Raw genomic sequence first — 19,141 nt, forward strand, 5'->3', positions numbered from 1 at the left:
AAAGGAGCGAAGGTAGGGAAGCTCAAGCCCTACCTGGGGCAAGCTTTTCCCTTCCCTTCTTCCTTCCCATTGGTATGGTAAACGTCTTCAGATATAGCTATCCTTAGGAAAGCTAAGGAAAGCTTGCTAGCCGTGGGTTTCTAGAACCAGCAACAATCCTAAAAAACTGGCTGCATTTGTCCGTTTCCATTACTCAGCCCATCGTTTGACCATACTGTGTTTTTGTATATGGTGGCCACAGAAACAAAATATATCATTAAGGTACAATAGAATTCTTTCGCCTGAGTACTGAAAAGTGCCTTCACTTGGCTCTGACAAAGGTATAATGTGCTTTATTAGGTAGACTCCAAATGGTGATGCTCAGTCAAAATTTTCAAAATCTGTAGAATGTATCATCAGTTTGGTTGATTTGATAAAATAGGGCCTTCCTTTCTGAGGCTTCCAATAGAGCACTCTCTTTTTCCTTTCCAGTTTTCCTCTTGAACTTGATTTGATATATTTTCCATTCAAGTTTGTTTCTTCACATGCCGTATGCCACCAACCACCTGAAGATGAAATTATAAGCACCATTTAATTGATAGCGACAACACTGTAGTACAATCATATGGACTAAGGGTGTGGTTCATAGACCCCCTTTAGGCACCAGAAGGGGCTTCCATGTGTGGAGGAGGATTTCTCACATTTCTTCTCATGCCGTGTTTGATGTCACTTCTCAAAATCCTTGGTAGCATCAACAGTAGCTAGCTGCCTGGTATGAGGAGTTGCTTATCGGGAGGAAGGGAACTTGGAAGAACTGTACCTCTATGAAGCTTGTTGTACCATCCTCCAGATTGGGTCACAAATCCTCAGTGTCCACCACCCCTCTCTCTAGGAACATAGGAAGCTGCCCTATGCTGAGTTGTCTACATTGGCATTGCCTCTCCAGCGTTTCAGTAGGAGATATTCTCAGCTCTACCTGGAGATGCCAGGGATTGAACCTGGTATCTTCTGCATACAATGGCCTCTGCCCCCACCTCCCTTTTTTAAAAAAGAAGTCATTCTATTTTAACTTAATTACCCAGTGTCAGATTTAAAACCTCCCACAGCACTCCTATCTATCTCAAACACTTATATTCTCTGTAAAACTGATGCTCAGAAGTGAACTTTATACAGTTTCATAGTTATCTACATTTATTAGAGGAAGTAAAATAAATAGGATTGAACTGCAAATGAATTAAAATAACTTACTGATTCATGCTGCAAATTTGAATTTTCCACATTGGAGGGGGCAGAAAAAGGGTATTTCAGAATAACATTTTTGCCCGGTTTATGGAGAAAGTGCATAGAATACCAGCACTTCTTGGGGATTTACTTAGAGGTGCTCTACAGGAAATCATGTCATCAGTTTGTTATTCCTGTGTGCTACGCGCTCTCTTTTTAGATCTTTGCCAGATCACTTCACTTTTTAGTTCTATTTCTGTTTCCTAAAGTTCTGCCTGATGTTCAGTTAGGGACTAGAAATATATGGGAGAGAAACTCTAGAGCAAGGTTGGGGTAACCTGTGCCACTGCAGATGCTGTTGGTCTCCAACACCCAGCAGCCCCACCCAGCATGGCCATTAGAGAGGATGGGAGTTACACCAACATCTGGAGGGCCACAGCTTATCCATCCTTGCTCTAGAGGGTGATTCACATGTTCAGAGATTGATGAGATGTAGCCTTCCAAGATAGTACAGAATGCATGTGGAAAATTACACAACTGGATACTCCTCCATATTAAATAGACATTTATAAAATACCATATTGGGCAAAAAAGTTATAGTGTCTATGACATGCTAGCTTTCTGAGTGCAGATAAGTTTGTTTCTAAACATGATTGATCACTCAGATGTGCAGTCCCTCACCCAACATACCCAGTTGTTCTTCAGAATTTGGATCTGGTTCCTAATGCTGCATTTTTCAGAACAGGGAATATATAAGTTTTGTAGACAAAGTTTCAGCTATATCTTCCACAATGTATTTCCCCCCCGATTTATGAGAAAAACTAAAGCAGCAGCTTGTACAAAAAAGACTACCTGAATTGTTTTCTGGACAGTTGACTTTTCTTTCAGTGTTGCTGTTGTGATCTTTTGTAGAGAACTTCACTTCTTTCTGTTCAGGCAGAACATTAGGGATATTCCCAGTAATCCTGGAGAGAAGAGCAGTGTAGTCTGTTTCTGAACCTCCCATTGTGAATGTGTATTCAATATAACGTTGGTTAGCTCTTGAGTCTTCCAGCTCAATACGCAGGATGTGGTCACCTTGGTTTACAATGGAATAGATCTTTTGTAGGCCCAGCCAAAATTCTCCTGAAAATACAAGTTGCACAGACCGAACTATTAGGGTAGGCTGATGGCAAGACATAAGCAAGTTACTAATTCGGTTAATTAAGCAGACAACCTGAGTCTTGGGAACCCTTGAACTTTTCAGATAATCTCTCTTGGAGATATCTCTTTTTTGTTTACAACTTTTAGATTATGCACTAATGATCAATTAAAACAGGAAACTAAAACTAAATATGAACGGAATGGAACTTTGCAGCTTGCCAGAGTCGGCCAGGGATAATGCAAGGCATACTTAACAAAAGTGTGTGAATGAATCTCTCTGATAAGTGAAGCGAGTGGCATATATAAAATTTAATTGCGGTGGAAATGGAGTGTCAGCCATGAGAAAGGAATGCACTCTTAATAGGCATTTAGGTAGTGTCATTTACCACAGCACATTTAAATTGAACATTCTAAGTGAATTACATGGAGTGCAAAACTAAGCATGTTTTCTTAGAAGTAAGTGCACATTGGATTCTACTTTAAAAAAATAGTTGTATTTTTTTCTACCTTTTTTCCAGAATAACTACATTAAGGCATTTTTTCACTAAAGTTGGGCCAATGGAGTCATTCCAAGTTGGCAAAGGTAAATGAGAGGACATTTGAGCAAGAAATAGCGGAAAAGATAAAATGTACCTTTTTAAAACAAACATGTGATTTTGCATTTATGTTTCAGATTTCACCACCAGGCAAACTTTATACAATGTAATGATGAAATTTCAGTTTCAACTTTGATTTTGCTGCTGTGGGAAAGTATTATCAACTTTCTCCCCAAGTCAGCGTTTCTTAAAGCTCTGATTTCAAAAGTATTGAAAACTTCACCTTATGAACTCTTTTTTCTAAAAGGAAGATTCACTCTTGAACCACAGCTTGGCTTCCTGTGTCATGTGAACCAGGTGCTTGAACTTTATATAGGGGGCAGTATTTTTTAATGAAGACCATTATTGTAAAAACAAAAAATGCAAAATATCATATTGAGAACAATATTGTTGTGGGGACTTTCATACACCATAGACAATCCAATCTCATGTCATAAATGGAGCTACCATAGTTTCCAATTAATATAAGAAGGACTGAAAATACCCGTAACAAGCTATGGGAATGCCAAAACAATTTGTAGCTATTAGGAGGAAATGAAATTGCACAGAGATTGTTTGTGTCTTCAATGCAAATTATATAACACAGGTCCCAGCTGGGAGGAAATGGGGAGATGGCACTTAACAACTTTTTGAGCTAATCTACATGTGCAGTTTTTCCTTAAGAAGACCTTGTGATCGTTCAGACATTTTTGCAGTGTCGCACATGCTAAATTTATTTGGATTTCCCCTACCTCTCTTTGGAACAAACTGTCCATGAGTTCAAGTGAACTGCAAACCATCAAGCTCATGGTGGGCCACATTTTGTGGAAATATTTTCTATGTAATGAATTTTAGGGCAGGGGTGGGAAACCCCTGATCCTCCAGATGTTGCTGGATGATGTGTGGGACTGATGGGAGTTGGAATCCAGTAACATTTGGTCGGAATCCAATAGCACTCTGGTTTAAGAAGAGAGTCTTTGATGTTAGACATGTCTGCTTTACATATCAAATAACAGCTAGAAAACCCCATAATTTACTGATAACAGCATTTCCTTAGCATCTCTAACATCCTGAGTTCAGTCCTCAGGAGTTTTTAGTTACAAGGATCTTGGATGGCAATAGTAGGAAATGGCTCTTTGCCTGAGATCTTGGGGAGCCATTGCTGGATGGGCCAGTGATTTGACTCTGTATTATTCAACTTCATGTAAGTAATAGAAGAATAGATGTTTTGAGACATCCCTAGATGCTAGGGGTGGAATTGAAGACCATGCTATTACAACTGTTCTGTAAGCGCAAACGTATCTGCATTCCAGGCAGAATCTCCCCTCTCCTCTGCTTGCACACTGTTCTGGGACTTCTCCTGCCCCCCCCCCAGGAGATTGAGGAGGAGGAGGCCCATTGCACCATGAGTTCTTTCACTGGCTTCCACTAGTGCACCAGATTAGGCTCCAGGTGTATAAAATTGACTTTGCAGTCTTGAAATTATGGTTTTGCAAGTAATGATAATGAAGCCAATTAAGCTACTTATGGTCCAAAATATTTCAGGACTTCACTATGTGATTTCAGGATAATTGCTAATATATGTTGCTCCCTGTCCTGGTGGCCAAACAGGGTTGCCACTTCAATTCTTGCCCTCCTTTAGCACCTCTGTAGAAGCAGCTTGGAACATACCTTTAGCAAAGTGTGCTGGATGATGTGTCTGTTAGCCTGCACCTTGGTGTCCCAAGTGGATGATTAACCAGTGCAAATAAGGGTGGTTTCTTTCTGCCTGGTCCTCTGATGGGATGATTGGCTGGTTAAGTTTGGAAACCAGGATTTTGTTTCAGCGGAAACCCATTGAGCTTTATGTTGACCCAGTGCTATTCATTGTGTGATATGCATGAAAACTGCCTGTTGTATCAGTCACTACATGGCAACTTTTTTACTGTATATTATGAAGTTTAATTCTAATATGCTGTAAGGGTTATTGAGTATTTTCTGGCCTCATTTGGTCCAATATTTTCCTCAAAAAACCTTGAGATATAGAAATATCTTTTTGTCTGCATTGCTATGTTTACAGATCTTTAGTACTTTAATACAGTATTTTAGACACCTAAAAAGTGCCTCCTTCTCCTTCACTGTGCACCAATTCATACCAAAACAATGGGGGTGAAGAAAGCTAACCTGTTTAAAACACGCCCAAAATAGCAAATGTGAATCATCCCTTATTCTCCCAATAGGTATTTTTCACTTACTTTAATGTGTTGATGTTTGCATAAACCACAGTCAACTACTATTTTAGCACATAAAAATACTTATTTAGGGAAATGTAAGAGAATGTATTTACCATCCAGGTTGCCGAATCCATTCATATAGTTCTCCCAGGTTTGGTTGAAATCTAGTGATCCATCAGATCTGTTTTGAATAACTGTCCATGCACTTTCTGTGTATGAAAAAAGATAAATAAACTATAAATACTACCTGCTTTATTGCCGCCGCCCCCCCCCCCCAGTTTTGGACTGCAGCAAACATAGGCCCAGTTCATATTGTGCCCTCCATGAATGCTTTTTAATGCAGTTAAATATAGGAAAAAAACAGGTGTGCGCATGCACGCACACACAATATTTGTAAAGTATTCATTGAATTTACTCCCATGGGAATTTTCATGCATGGGTGTGAAAGTTGTCCATGCCATTTGTCCACTGCTGGAAGAGGTTTAGTTGTGATGATTGTTTAGTCGTGGCATCCTCATCTGACCCAGTTGGAACATAAATAATTGATCCTACTGACTGCACCATTTTTTTATTTGGTAATCCTGGTTAACTATTGACCAACTATAGTTAAACTGATACTGAGCTAGATGGGCCAATAGTCTGATTCAATATAAGGTAACTTCCTATGTTTCACTAATGGAACACTTAACATCATTCAGGGCAGAAAATGAAGTCCATAATGATTTTTAGCAGGAGAATTAGATGGTCCCTGGTGTAGCTGAACTTACCTGCTTTGATTTCACAGTAGACATTAAAAGCCTCAGATCCTCTGGGCTTAATAGAATAAATGCCACTAGATCTTTCACCTCTGCTGTATATCCACATGCAATCAGTAGCATTTCCTAAGAACAACAAGATTTTAAAAGTTACAAATGCATGACTAAAGTTGTTCGGGGTGAGTTTAAGGCACACTGAAATGCACTCAGTATTGTGGCAGGGACTTGGGTGATGATATTGTATTAAAGAATGCTGTGAATCATTCCTTTGATTGTTATTATTTTTAATATGTCACATTATCCCATCCAGTTGGTGAGCGCTGACAAAATGGTAAACAAAATGGCTGCTGAGAAACAAGAAGGAAGTATTGGCATGCTTGGGGAAAACTTGTGGCTTGCAGAAATAAGCTTTTAAAAATAAAACAAACCTAAATGGACAAATGCCATCAAAGCAGCCAAATGAGCATGTTCGTTAACCACAGAATGAACAGCGACAGTTGAAAAAATAATTGAGTGGGGAGGAGAAAGAGTAGAATGTCCTACTTGCAGGAAATGGATGACTGGAAGCTTGAATAGGAGCTTTCCTTTTTCGGAGGGAGGATACACTGCAACATGTTGTGGAAGGCCACACTTGTTTTTCCAACAACAGTAATAAAGAGAATTTAACAGTGTGGCATTCAAAGATGTATACCCATAGAAAAATGTATACTAGAACAGTGTTCACAGATGACAGTGTACACAAGGATTACTTGTTTCCTCCTTCTTCCACAGGGGCAGTTACCTTTGTAATCTTGAACGTTAGCTGTTGTATTAAGTTTAGTTTGCCTTGTTTCATTTTCTTCTCTCGAGGGGAATAAAGTCTGTGTGTTGTCTTGAAAACCAGGGCTGCTTAGCTGGGGGGCAGAGAATTATTATTATTATTATTATTAGTCTTTTTTTTGTTAATAAAGTTCATCATTCATCTACTGATATTTTGGAGCTCAGGTATATTGAGATAACAAAATGGGGAGAAGTGGTTTACTGATGGTAGAGACCTCTTATCTTTACAAGAGAATTCCTGAGAATGAAGCATTCCCCCTCCCCAGTACCTTTCTACAGTCGTGTGGGGCGTGCCCAATTTCTTTTACCACAAGAGTGGTAAAGATCGTTAGCTGAAGGAGGTGTTTTTGGAATTTTTCTAGTTGAAATACAACAAGGAAATGTTATTTTTCCATTCCAATCCTGGAGCTACATTGGGAATACACAGGGAAGACAGATAGTGTCCACAAATTATCTTAGAGCATGATGGAAATGTATTGAAATTATTAAATCATCATGTAAGGTGAGTTATTCCCTGTCCACTTTGCTATTTATTCAGTAGTTTGTACTGTTTCCATTAGTTCTTTATTTCTCCCAATTTCTGCACCCTTTACCTCTTTCTCAGTTCCCAGCTGTCTCAAAAATCACCTAATATCCCTGAAAAGACTGCTCTCATTTGGAGGAGGACATTGGTAAAGCAGCAATGTTACCTTCTCTTCCAGGTCTTCTATTTGTTCTTGTTGTTTGCCAATTTGAACATGCTGCGCTTGAACTCTTTTGAGAAGGGATCTGAGGTGGTTGTCCTGCTGCTCGACGAAGTTCTGCAGGGAGAGCATAAACAGTGGCTTGGTTTCAAAGGACCATGAAGCAGAAGGATAAAATTTAATAGTGCAGGTCCATGAACTCTTGATCAAGCTCTGGCTGATGTATTTCAGTGTGGAGTCAGTGTTTTACAGCATGAGAAATATGCAGAGTACAGAGGATCCAGGCCAGGCATAGAGAATTTGTGGCCTTCCAGATTTTGGTGGACTACAACTTGCATCAGCCATGCTGGCTGTGGCTGAGGGATGTTGGAGTTTATTTCATAAAATGTATATACTGCTTTATTGTACAAAAACCCTCAAAGCGGTTGGTGAGTAAGTTCACTAACATCTGAAGGGTGGCAGGTTTTCCACCCCTGATTTGTATTTGCAGTATATGTGCTCTAAAGTTAAAGGTACCCCTGACCGTTAGGCCCATCGCAGACAACTCTGGGGTTGCACGCTCATCTCGCTCTATAGGCCGAGGGAGCCGGCATTTGTTCGCAGACAGCTTCTGGGTCATATGGCCAGCATGACTAAGCCGCTTCTGGTGAACCAGAGCAGGACACGGAAACACCGTTTACCTTCCTGCTGGAGCAGTACCCATTTATCTACTTGCACTTGATGTGCTTTCGAACTGCTAGGTGGGCAGGAGCTGGGACCGAGCAATGGGAGCTCACCCCGTCGTGGGGATTTGAACCACCCACCTTTTGCTCGGCAAGCCCTAGGCTCTGTGGTTTAGACCACAGTATCACCCACGTCCCATATGTGCTCTAGTAGGCTACAAAAAGAGATTTTGTGTAAAATATTGCTGATAGAAGAGCTTCTTTGGATTTAGGGTCCTTGCAGGAGGCTTTCTGCTAGAAGAAGGGCACCTCTCAGTGCAAGCCAATTTCACCAAAGGCTGTTGTCTTACCAGGCTAAACAGAAGGTATATCCTCAATCTTATTTGGAGGGATGGTTTTGTATAGTCAAATCATGCAACAACCCTGTTTTGCTTCATAATCTATGGATCCTGTACTCTGCCCTAAAAAAGCAATGGATTAAGAGCTGGTTTCTTGGAACTGAAGCAAAGCTGCTGTCTGGTGACTGGGACTTGCTTTTATTATCTGTTTTGGCATCCCACCCCATCTCACCCCCTAAAAAAACAGTCATTTTGCTGGAAAGGACCTTTGCTATCCAAAGGGAAGGTTAAGGAATTCAGACTTTGAGAATCCCAGTACAAATGCACCTGATGCACCCTTCTTGTACTGGTGTGTACACCACTGCTGGCCATCATAGAGAAACTCTTAATTCATTCCTACCCTTTGAGTCCTGATTGTCTTCTATTTCCTTTCCCCTGGCTGGCTGGCTGAATTCATAAGCCACTTCCTTCTACTTCAGCAACAACAACTCCTACAAACCTGACCATCTTGTGCAAAGTTGCTCAGTGAACTGTCATCAGAGAGGCCCTGCTCCATCTGCTCTTAGTAGTTTTGCCATATCTTGGAGACATTCTGCCCCAAAAATGTATGCTTTGTGCATGTGCTTTTATTGTTTGGGCAGCAGCTGAACACCATTTCATTTTTCTAGGCTTTTTGCTTAAATTATTTCATGATCTTTTGCCGCTTTGCTGATGTTGCTTTTGGCACTTGTTGATACATTATCAGTTGCAGCTGAGTTACTTGTTGTGTTGATTGTGGAATTATTATTTTTAAAGCAGCAGTCTGTTTTAAATTTTGTAAGGACAAGCTGTGAAAAGTACAAATATTTAAAAATAAATGAGCCTTTCCTATGTCATAGTCTTATGTTATGAAAGGGAAGCGGTTCCAGCCACCCAGGGTACTCTGATTATCCTCCTTTATGGACTGTCCAGAAAAAAATTTCTAGGTGCAAAAGCATATGGCTTACATGTTTAGAACAGTGACCATCCCTGGCTTTTGTTAAAATAATTCATCTCGTTGTGGTTGCTTTTTGGTAAAGCACAGAGCATATATGAGCCATTGTTTAGTTCTCTAGATATTCCGTGGATTAAATTAGGAACAAATTTACAGTAAAGAACCAGTTGTTACTTTCTTGATAACTACGTTCATTTCATTCCTCAGAATGCAGTGATGTGGCTTTCCTGGAAATGTTTGAAGTAGAAAACATTCCTGTGCATAAACAAGGGTAGTTTGCACTGGAAAATGTTTTCACTGTAAAGCCCAGCCAGATGGGCGGGGTATAAATAATAAAATGATTATCATCATAGCAGGGGTATCCAACATGGTGCCTGCAGATATTGTTGGTCTCCTAACTGCCATCAGCCCCAGCAAGCATAGCCAGTAGTCAAGGTGATGTCTAGCAACATCTGGAGAGTACTGCTCTTAAGGCATCAGAACATTTTCCTATACTGTACTGTACAATTTGTACCTGAACACAAATTGACCTGATTTGCAAAGGAAGTTTTGGCTATTCCTTCCCCAAAGAGTGATCTAATTTAGCATCTTAATTTTTTAAAACGTTTTAGCATCTTAATTTTACTTATCACTGGAAACAAAGTGAAACTGTATGAAACAGCTGCTAGATAAAGTATATTTTACATCACTGATATTAGTGCAACAAGGTCATAATTGACTTTGGAGCTTTGGATTCCATCAGTAGCCTGGAAACCATTTCAGGTAACTTTGGCAATATTAAATCTATTCCATACCTGCTACTTACTTTAAGTGATGCAATTTCGTCAGGCTCCTGATTTTCAATCTGGGTCTGAAACAGTTTGGTTATTTTTTCTTCCAGCTTCCCTACTTTATCCTGAAGTTGAATCTTCTCCCGTGAAAGTATTTCTATCTTGGAATTCAGCTCCACAGAGATGTTCCTTATCTCTTCATTATTGACTTGCAACATGGAAGTAGTGTTTTTTAGCTGTTCCTCGTCTTCTTTTATCTCATTGGCTTGTTTCGAGATCTCATTAAAAGATTGGTCAAAAAGGTGAAGTTTCTGAAAGATGTCATCCATCTGGCCTTTGGTCTTGACGGCAAAGTCTTTAAGGCCACGCCCAAGCTGGAGCAGCCCGTTGGCTAGTAATTGCACATCATGTAACATAGCAAACCTTGGCTCAGGAGATTCTGGTACAAAGGAAAACTCATCTCCATCTAGTCCAGTTGCAGCAACTAGAGAAATTACGAAGAGTAATACTAGTATTATTTTCATTTTCTTTCTGCTTATGATAGCCTTTGGAAATGAAAAGCTTTTCCAAGCTGCTGTTAGCCTTTCTATGTGATAGTCCTTGCAACTTAGTTTGCCTATAAATATGTGCTGCTCAGACCTGAAAAGTCAAGTTGAGGTAGTTGATCATTAAACTTAAATGAGTATAACCTGTGTCCTTGTTAGGCTTTTTGGACATCGAAACAGACAAACCAACCTGACTAGCCATTTATGACAGGGACTTTTTTTTTGATCAGCTGTGAGGAGAGATCAGCTGGAGGCAGTACTTAAGTGGTGAGGCTTCTAGTCAGTGACTACCTAGCCCTCCTATAAAATTTGACCAGTTGCTGAGACAACTTGTATGTTTTGGCCTCAGCTATAGGAGTACTGTACCTCCACTTTGATCTCCTTCAACGATGCATAGCCTTGTTTTGCCCTGGCTGCCTGGGGAGCCTGGAACTACTGATCTCTCCTTGCTTGGCCCATCATTCCTTCTTGGTGGTTGGCATCCGTGTGGATCATAATAAAGGCTGAAAAGGGAGAGTATATGCAAATTAGGAAGGGGGCCACCATGTTATTCAAACAGAAATGATTTCCTCCATACTTTAGGACACCATTGAACCCCAAAGGGGATATAAAGCTGTAAGGGATTTATAAGACTCTGAAAAGTTCATGTGTAGGAGTACACTATAAGAAGGTCATACCTATGACAAAATATACCATGCACTGGCAGAATGCTATATGAAGAGTGTAGGGTTTTAAAGAGATAATTCACTGCAAAGACAAGGAAAGAGACATAGCCTGGAAGGGAGAAAGAAGATCACTTACAGGATCGTCACGAGAAAGTATGATGGCATTTGTCCTATTGGATACAAGTTGTGGGGTTTTAACTCTTCATTTCTTTTCCTCTTGCAACACTGTCAACCCCGGGCCAGGATTCTGTTTGCTGAGCTTTTTAAAGCAAATAGATGCATGTTGAACAGAAGGAGAAACTTTTAACCTTCTAACCAAAACAGTTTCGCTTTGGATAGAAAGGTTCCTCACCTGTACTTAAGAGAAAATATCACCAAAGAAGAGTGCAAAGGGCATAAGTCCTTTTTTTTTTAATGGCCAGTACCAATATGAGTCCCCAGAAGAACACTGTTCTTAATATAGGGATCACACAGCTTGGCTTCGCAAATACATTTAAATCCCTCTCTTAAGCTACTAATAACACTTAATGAAAGTTTTATGAGAAAAGAACATTTTAAAGTAAATTTTCATATCCATTTTTATTTGAAAAAGCACGTTGAGGAGCAAATGTATTCATGCCAGAATGAGGTAATTTAGGAGAGCCACAAAAAAGGAGGAAAAAGAAGTATTTCAGCAGCTGCCTGCAGAAATAATAAAGAGAACATTGATTAAGCCAGATGACCAATGGGGATGAAATTCCGGCGCTTAATTCAGCATGAAGGTCTTCCTTTGAAACACTTCAGCTTGCTGCAGTGTATGGAATGCAGAAAGATAATGTGGCTCTGTAGTCCACCATTCTGTGTAGCACAAGAAAAATGCAAAATCTATTGGGTTTGATTCGAAGGTATGTCTGCTACTGACAACAGAAGGTTCTTTCCTCTGACAGAGGAGATTCTGTCTGTTTGGAGAATATGAGCCATTGGAAGCAACCCATTGAGAATGGAGTGTCATGGTGAGTCAGGGAAGTTGTGGCTCAGTGGAATATGGAATATGGCAAGCGTAGGCAAACTCTGCCCTCCAGATGTTTTGGGACATCCCTGACCACTGGTCCTGTTAGCTAGGGATGATGGAAGTTGTAGTCCCGAAACATCTGGAGGGCAAAGTTTGCCTATGCCTTGAATATAGTATATGCCAAACCATTGGTGGAGGATCTGTAGCAAGTGACCCAGTGATGTTTTGTGTTTGGGAGTTTGTGAAAAGCCAAATGGTAAAACGTAGATGTGTCATGTCAAAATGGGCAAAGATATATTGAGAAATAATGCATTCTGACTCTCGTTTTCCTTTGCTGTTTGCAGGCTACTTCTCTTACATGATTTCTCTTTGCATTTTTTATGTTTCAGAAGTGTAAGAAAGCAGGCAGAAAAGATGCAGTAATGTGCATCGTTGGCCTCACACAACACACTGCTACATTGCTCCAATAGTTTATAACTGATGCCCAAGACACTTTGGTATATCTTCATTATTGTATGATGCAGTATTCATTATGTAATATTCATTTATTTTTTTACAGAAACCTTCTGTATGTCTATCCTCAAAGCCTTAACTTTGCCAACCGTCAAGGATCTGCTCGGAACATCACTGTAAAAGTCCAATTTATGTTTGGAGAGGATCCAAGTAACGCAATGCCGGTATGGTGTGTGTGTGTGTGTGTGTGTGTGTGTGTGTGTTTGCTTTTGACTTTGGTGCCTCAATTGTTTTTCATGTGTTGGATGTGTGCTACATGTGGTGTTCTGTGGATCTAGCCTGAGTAGTCTGCTTTGGACTCAGTGTTGCTTCCTATCCTTTCTGCAAGCCCAACAGAAATATAGCACAGTTTATATTAAATTTAAATATTTATGACATGTTATTTTATGACATGTTGTTTCCTCTAATTTATTTACTAATTGAATAAATTTATACCCCACTTTTTTAGAAGTCTTCTCTACAAAGTGGCTTCCACAGCATCTAAGATTGTTTTACACACATTAGAATATACAAATAAAATATAAGAATTGGAGAAACATATGCTCCATGCATTTCAAATGAGAAAAGCAGCATTAAAATCCAAGGACGCACAGCACAAAATCCTCAAGACAATGTTACCCACTAACAGCTGGTGAAGAAAGAGCTGTCTTCAAAAGTCCTTTATACATTGTAAAGGACCCTCAACTGGACAGTCTCACAATTGAGTGGCCATTGCTGAGAAAACTCCTTTATGGATAGCCACAATCATGAGCCCCTACGCAAGCCTAATCTAACCTTTCAAACTTCATGGTGCATTTGGGCTTGTGCTTATGTAGTTCTTGCCATTTCTTTTCTACGATGCTCATACAACCAACATTGTTTAATGTGCAGCAGAGAAATGGAATCGCCTCTCTCATGAAATTGTAGCAACCAGCATTCCAGCCAAATCACCTCCTGCCCGATTTCCATTTGTAATCATTGTTTAAACTGATGTGCATCATAATTATATAAAATGTAATTTTACCAGTAGAGGTTCTGGTGTTCATTTTGCCTTCGCAAAATTGACCGACATTTCACTGATGTTGGTAAAGGCTCTTGGCTCTTAGCCTAACTTCTAGAACACAAAAGCAATGTTAAATTGTCTTGTTTTATTTCCTTTTGCAGGTAATATTTGGAAAATCCAGCTGTGCTGAATTTTCAAAAGAAGCATATACAGCTGTTGTGTATCATAACAGGTAAAATGCAAAAGACGTCACATGACAGTATGTGCATAATGCAATTAAAATTGGAAGCAAGACAGTAGTGGTTATAACAGTGTACCAGTAGCTAGGTACACGGTGCTTTTGATTATAAGTATAAAGCAAAACAGTGACAAAGGCCTTGATGATTCTGCAGTCCTCTTGGTCCGTGGACAATGTAATGTGGGATACATACATATAGTCGACCCGTACCATATGGAGATGCCATTTTTTGATAATGGTTTTATCACTATGTGTATTGATCCTTTGATTGGCATTTGATGCAAAGCATGGCATTTAGACTTCTTTAAGAATCCTATGGGGAGCATGGCATGTCAAGTACATGAACACTGCATCAGCCTTTATGTAGGATTTTTTTTCTCAGGTGCTCTCCGTTTCATGAAACCAACCACCACCATGACACTATTGCTTTCGCTGTGTTGTTTGTAAGGATATGCTATGTCTAAATACAGAAAAGCTACCCATTAGGATGGTGTGTGTGTGTGTGTGTGTGTGTGTGTGTGTATATATATATATATATATATATATATATATATATATATATATATAACTTTTAAAATATGAGTATTGTACTATCATGCACAATATATTTTGGATGAAGAATCTGACATTGAAATTTACGCTTTGGAATGCCAAATTCAAAAAGTCCTGGCAACAGATAACCTTGCAATATGGTCTGTCTTGCAAAAGGCACTGAGCTTGCTTGTTTGTTTATTTATTGAATCAGATATTCAGTACATCTAAAAATTAAATCCTGCAATTGGTAGACATTCCAGTCATAAATGGAACTTGACCCAATACTCAGTTTATTTGGGTTTAAAGTTTATTTAGTTTGTGAGGAATATTTTTTTCTTGTAATTATGTCCAGAATTTTTGTCTTCCTCTTCAAGCTATTAATAGTGGAATATATTGGATGGAGCCCAATGAAGGGTAAAAGTGGTTTAGGACTGAGGCCAAAGTGCCCAAATCCTATTAAGGTTTAAAGTGTCCAAATCTCATTTATATGTAATTTGGCTTTTTCAGGGATTTGTCATTCTTTTGACTTTTAAATCACATGCAGCTTGATCCTGGTGGCATGCCAAGTATTCTAGCAAAACACTTAGAAAAAGGGTCAATAAATTTTGGCTGGTTTAGGTAGCCAGGGCTTGAGCAGCCAGCAAAAATTGGAGGCTCCCAGGACCCTGTCCCTCCCCACTGGGAGCAGGGGAGGGCTTCAAAGGTGCTCATCTGCACAATGTGAGACTGGCTCGGCTCCAATAAGAGTTTGGGTTCATCTATTTTGCACTGCATTTCTGAACATTTACACTGTCTCCAAAGTGGTGTTCATCACATACCAGGTCAGCTCTCTTCCTTGAGCTCGTAGCTGATGCTGTTGGGGAGCAGGGCAAGGAATTTTCCAGAGTGCTGTGATATGTTTTGAAGGTGCTCAAAGCACTTCTGATCTTCGCTGAGTCATGAGTACATTTATCTTACTGTAAAGTACCGTGGTGGTTTACCGTTTCTCAGGCTTGTCTCCCTATCTGTAACTTGCTAAGAGAGAACAAACAGGCCATTAAATATTTAAAGAATAGCATCCCTGTATCATTAAACCAAGATTTGATCATGCAAATTTGCATCTTATCTTAGAAATGCTAAATTCACCTGAAGGTCTTACAGAATTTGGTTTTCTGGAATTAGGGAACTAAGCGGGAATTATAAATTCTTCTTTTTTTCTTTATGCTTCTCACATCAGAAGATTCTATTTAAATGCAGAAGAGCAGCAGGCAGTTAAGCATGGGTGTATTCTAGGCTTCAAAAGCTTTATACTTACAGATGAATTTTTTTATCTCAAAACAGATCTCCTGATTTTCATGAAGAAATCAAGATTAAACTCCCTGCTACTTTAACTGACCACCATCACCTGCTTTTCACTTTTTATCATGTCAGTTGCCAACAAAAACAAAATACTCCTCTGGAGACGCCTGTTGGATACACGGTAAAAGCACACAGAGAAACAAACCATTTATCCCACAAATCCTCTCTCTCCCTTTTACTCCCCACTCCTTTCATTTTTCATCTAGGAGCAGGAAGGGAGGAGGAGAGCCACAGAATTTTTTTATTATTTTGTTTGGTTCAGGTTATTTCTGTATTCTAGTAATTTCTGACTCTTTGATGTCACTGAGAGCTCAGCATCATGTGACAAGGTTGAAAGTGACCACCCACTGTGGTACTCAGAATTGGGAACAAGAACAGAGGCAAGCTGGCAGTGGACAGAAAGATATATTATTGTGGACTGCAAATAATACAATTTGGGTTTATTCTGAGTTTCGTTCTATAAAAATGAACCTTTGTGTTCCCACTTTAGTTTGAAGCATTCCTTTCATGCTTTCCATTTTCTAGTCTTACATTTCCTTCCACCTCTTCCTTTTAGAGCAGCGGTAGGGAACCTGTTTCAAACCGAGAGCCACGTTACCTCATGGACAGCGCATGCATGGGGCAGGTGGGGCCAGGGCCAAATGTTTCTGGAGCAACAGATATTTCTTGCCTTTGTCCAGTAGACTCCATTCCAGCCCAGCAAAAATCAGAGCACCACACAGGCATTATCATCATTCAGAGACTAATATGAGCAAGGCAAAGGCACTTAAGAAGGATGCAGGGCAGGGCCAGTGAGGGGCACTGCCTGGAGAAAGGGGGCGTGGCCTGGGGAGAACCTGGGGGCCTCTGGGATTGTGGCCTGCGACCCTGTTTTGGAGTACGAATTGGAGCGTATACCACTCAACACAAAGTCCATACACTCTTGAACCCAAATCCTTGTGATTCTGATAGTATGTTGTTCTTATCCTGTACCTTCAGATAAGTTTTATTATTATTACATTGGATGAATTGGACATACCCTGTGTACAAATGAGATATTTTGCCTTCTTCCCCCCGTTAACAGTGGATACCAATGCTTCAGAATGGACGGTTGAAAACCGGTCAGTTCCTTCTCCCTGTTTCCCTAGAGAAACCACCTCAGGCATACTCTGTGCTCTCTCCAGAGGTCAGTAGTTCCTTGCGCTAATGACAATTTAAGCAGTAGGCATCTGAAATATTCTGACTCCTTACTTAGACAGCAAGCTTTAAAAGATGTTCATATCTTCCATGTCTAATATTGAATGGAGTGCCTGCTTTTGCTAGACCTATCTGTAATTGATATTTCTGCTTTGTAATCAGACTCCTGAATGCTTTTATTATTTGCTTCCTCCCCACCCTCAGGTGCCGCTGCCTGGAATGAAGTGGGTAGATAACCATAAGGGAGTTTTTAATGTAGAAATAGTTGCTGTGTCATCTATTCATACACAGGTATGTATTCATAGCAGTCCCTACATGAGAAAGGCTTGAATCAATCTAGATATAATTTCTCCTATCTCTCTCACTTACAGAGAAATGTATTTTTTGTTTAGACAAAGGATATAATTCGCTTTTGAAGTAACATGACTTAGTATATTTTGTTGGGACTTTTGTCTATACAGGACCCTTACCTTGACAAGTTCTTTGCCCTTGTTCATGCCCTGGATGAACACATGTTCCCTGTGCGGATAGGCGACATGAGAATTATGGAAAACAACTTGGAGAATGAACTGAAGAGCAGCATTTCGGCACTGAATTCCTCTCAGCTGGAGCCTGTGGTGCGATTTCTCCATCTCTTGCTTGACAAACTGATCCTCTTGGTTGTACGACCTCCTATCATTGCTGGCCAAATAGGTATTTTATTTATGCTTGGGTTTTTAAAAAACATGATAGACCTTGGAGCGAACCCTCCCTGCTGCATTAATTCTTCACACTTTAAATTGCCATAATCACATGTAGCCCTTTTGTTCTTCGTGGACATGTTCAAGGATGCTTTCATTGTTCACCTGTAACATCATTGGGGGCCATCATTGATTGGAAGTCTTGATGAATGGAATTAGGAGATGTTTGGAGTTCACCATGTGTGTGTTTCTGTGTTACTCTCAATAGAGTACGCCAGAGCTGGCTTGACGTTCAGTGCTTTTCCTTTGTACTGTAGTGCGGATAATTGAAATTACTATGAAGTCATCCCAGGGACAACAGTGTATTATATTTGGCCAGTTATGATACATGTAACATTTCCCCATCCATCTCAATACCTTTTCATATGTATCACATATGTATGCTTGTTAGCTGTGGTAGAGGATTGAAATGGAAGGGAGCTAAACATTTTGACTGCGACAGTTAGTGATTTCCATTTGGTGTCCTTTGATCAGTGGGGGTGTCCATTAATGGACGAGGAGGAGAGGCGATTTCTTTCCTTTTGCCACTCCTAGCACCTTAAAAAATTCAGCTTCGGGCAGTTGAGAGATCTTCCAGAACAGGGTGGAAGGTGGAATGGGGGGAAGTGTAGCGGGAAGGAAGAAATGGCAAAAAATGTCTCTCTTTCTATTCTGTTAGCAAACACCTCTGCTGTATCTAAAACCTTTTTGTGACCACAGTGCACCAATTTGGATTCCAATCTTTCTGATTGGCATGCTGCCTGAACCATTTCTTACCCAATTCCTTGATGGAACTTACAATTTATGCTATACAGTATAAAATATTCAGCATCCTAGAAAGACTTAATAATTCAAGTGCTTGCTCTCCCCACTAAGGGTTAAATTTCAAAATACTTAAGCTCCTCTGGAAATGTTTTTCATGAGAAATGAATGTGGGCTTAGCTTAAAAAAAAAAAAGCTGTTGTGATAGTGAGGTTACCTATATTGATAAATGTTGAACTGCTTGATTTATTTATTTTTAGTAAATCTGGGTCAAGCGTCTTTTGAAGCCATGGCCTCTATTGTAAACAGACTCCACAAAAACCTCGAAGGAAACCAAGACCAGCATGGCAGAAACAACCTCCTCACCTCATATATTTATTACGTTTTTCGCTTGCCAAACACCTCTCCCAATTCGCCATCTTCAGGTGGGTTCTCTTTTTGGGGGGTAAAGGTTGGAACTGAGGGGCATGCTTCTCCAGGTGTTATTCGTCTTCGGGTTTGTCAGAGGCTGAGCCTAGTTTTAGCAAGAGAACATGTGAGTTAGTTG

General features: G+C 40.0%; 2 protein-coding genes across 11 annotated transcripts in view; one reads left to right on the forward strand and one right to left on the reverse strand.

Annotated features, from left to right (window-relative positions):
• The window catches only part of DOCK7 (dedicator of cytokinesis 7), a 108,192-nt gene that overhangs the window by 46,906 nt on the left and 42,145 nt on the right, over window positions 1–19,141 (forward strand). For all 10 annotated transcript variants that reach the window (XM_053392198.1, XM_053392200.1, XM_053392204.1 and 7 more), the window contains exons 15-21: window positions 12,892–13,009; window positions 13,989–14,059; window positions 15,920–16,058; window positions 17,001–17,102; window positions 17,318–17,404; window positions 17,575–17,806; window positions 18,855–19,019. In XM_053392198.1, the coding sequence (XP_053248173.1) occupies window positions 12,892–13,009; window positions 13,989–14,059; window positions 15,920–16,058; window positions 17,001–17,102; window positions 17,318–17,404; window positions 17,575–17,806; window positions 18,855–19,019 (914 nt within the window). The remainder of the gene's footprint in view (window positions 1–12,891; window positions 13,010–13,988; window positions 14,060–15,919; window positions 16,059–17,000; window positions 17,103–17,317; window positions 17,405–17,574; window positions 17,807–18,854; window positions 19,020–19,141) is intronic.
• On the reverse strand, window positions 311–10,759 carry ANGPTL3 (angiopoietin like 3). Its single transcript, XM_053392222.1, has 7 exons — window positions 10,167–10,759; window positions 7,395–7,505; window positions 6,668–6,779; window positions 5,899–6,012; window positions 5,245–5,340; window positions 2,053–2,325; window positions 311–545 (listed from the first exon to the last, which is right to left on the reverse strand). The coding sequence occupies exons 1-7, from the start codon at window positions 10,653–10,655 to the stop codon at window positions 361–363; spliced, it is 1,380 nt and encodes a 459-aa protein (XP_053248197.1). The 5' UTR covers window positions 10,656–10,759; the 3' UTR covers window positions 311–360.

The sequence above is a fragment of the Podarcis raffonei genome, chromosome 6 (genome assembly GCF_027172205.1).
Source record: "Podarcis raffonei isolate rPodRaf1 chromosome 6, rPodRaf1.pri, whole genome shotgun sequence".
In the NCBI taxonomy this organism is placed as follows: domain Eukaryota; kingdom Metazoa; phylum Chordata; class Lepidosauria; order Squamata; family Lacertidae; genus Podarcis; species Podarcis raffonei.

Excerpts from the sequence above, each read along its gene's own strand:
- ANGPTL3 (XM_053392222.1), bottom strand. The coding sequence starts at position 10,655 with ATGAAAATAATACTAGTATTACTCTTCGTAATTTCTCTAGTTGCTGCA. Across the intron at positions 6,013-6,667 it reads TAACGTTCAAGATTACAAAG|GAAATGCTACTGATTGCATG; the intron begins GTAACTGCCCCT and ends TGTTGTTCTTAG. Across the intron at positions 546-2,052 it reads CTGTCCAGAAAACAATTCAG|GTGGTTGGTGGCATACGGCA; the intron begins GTAGTCTTTTTT and ends TTTCATCTTCAG.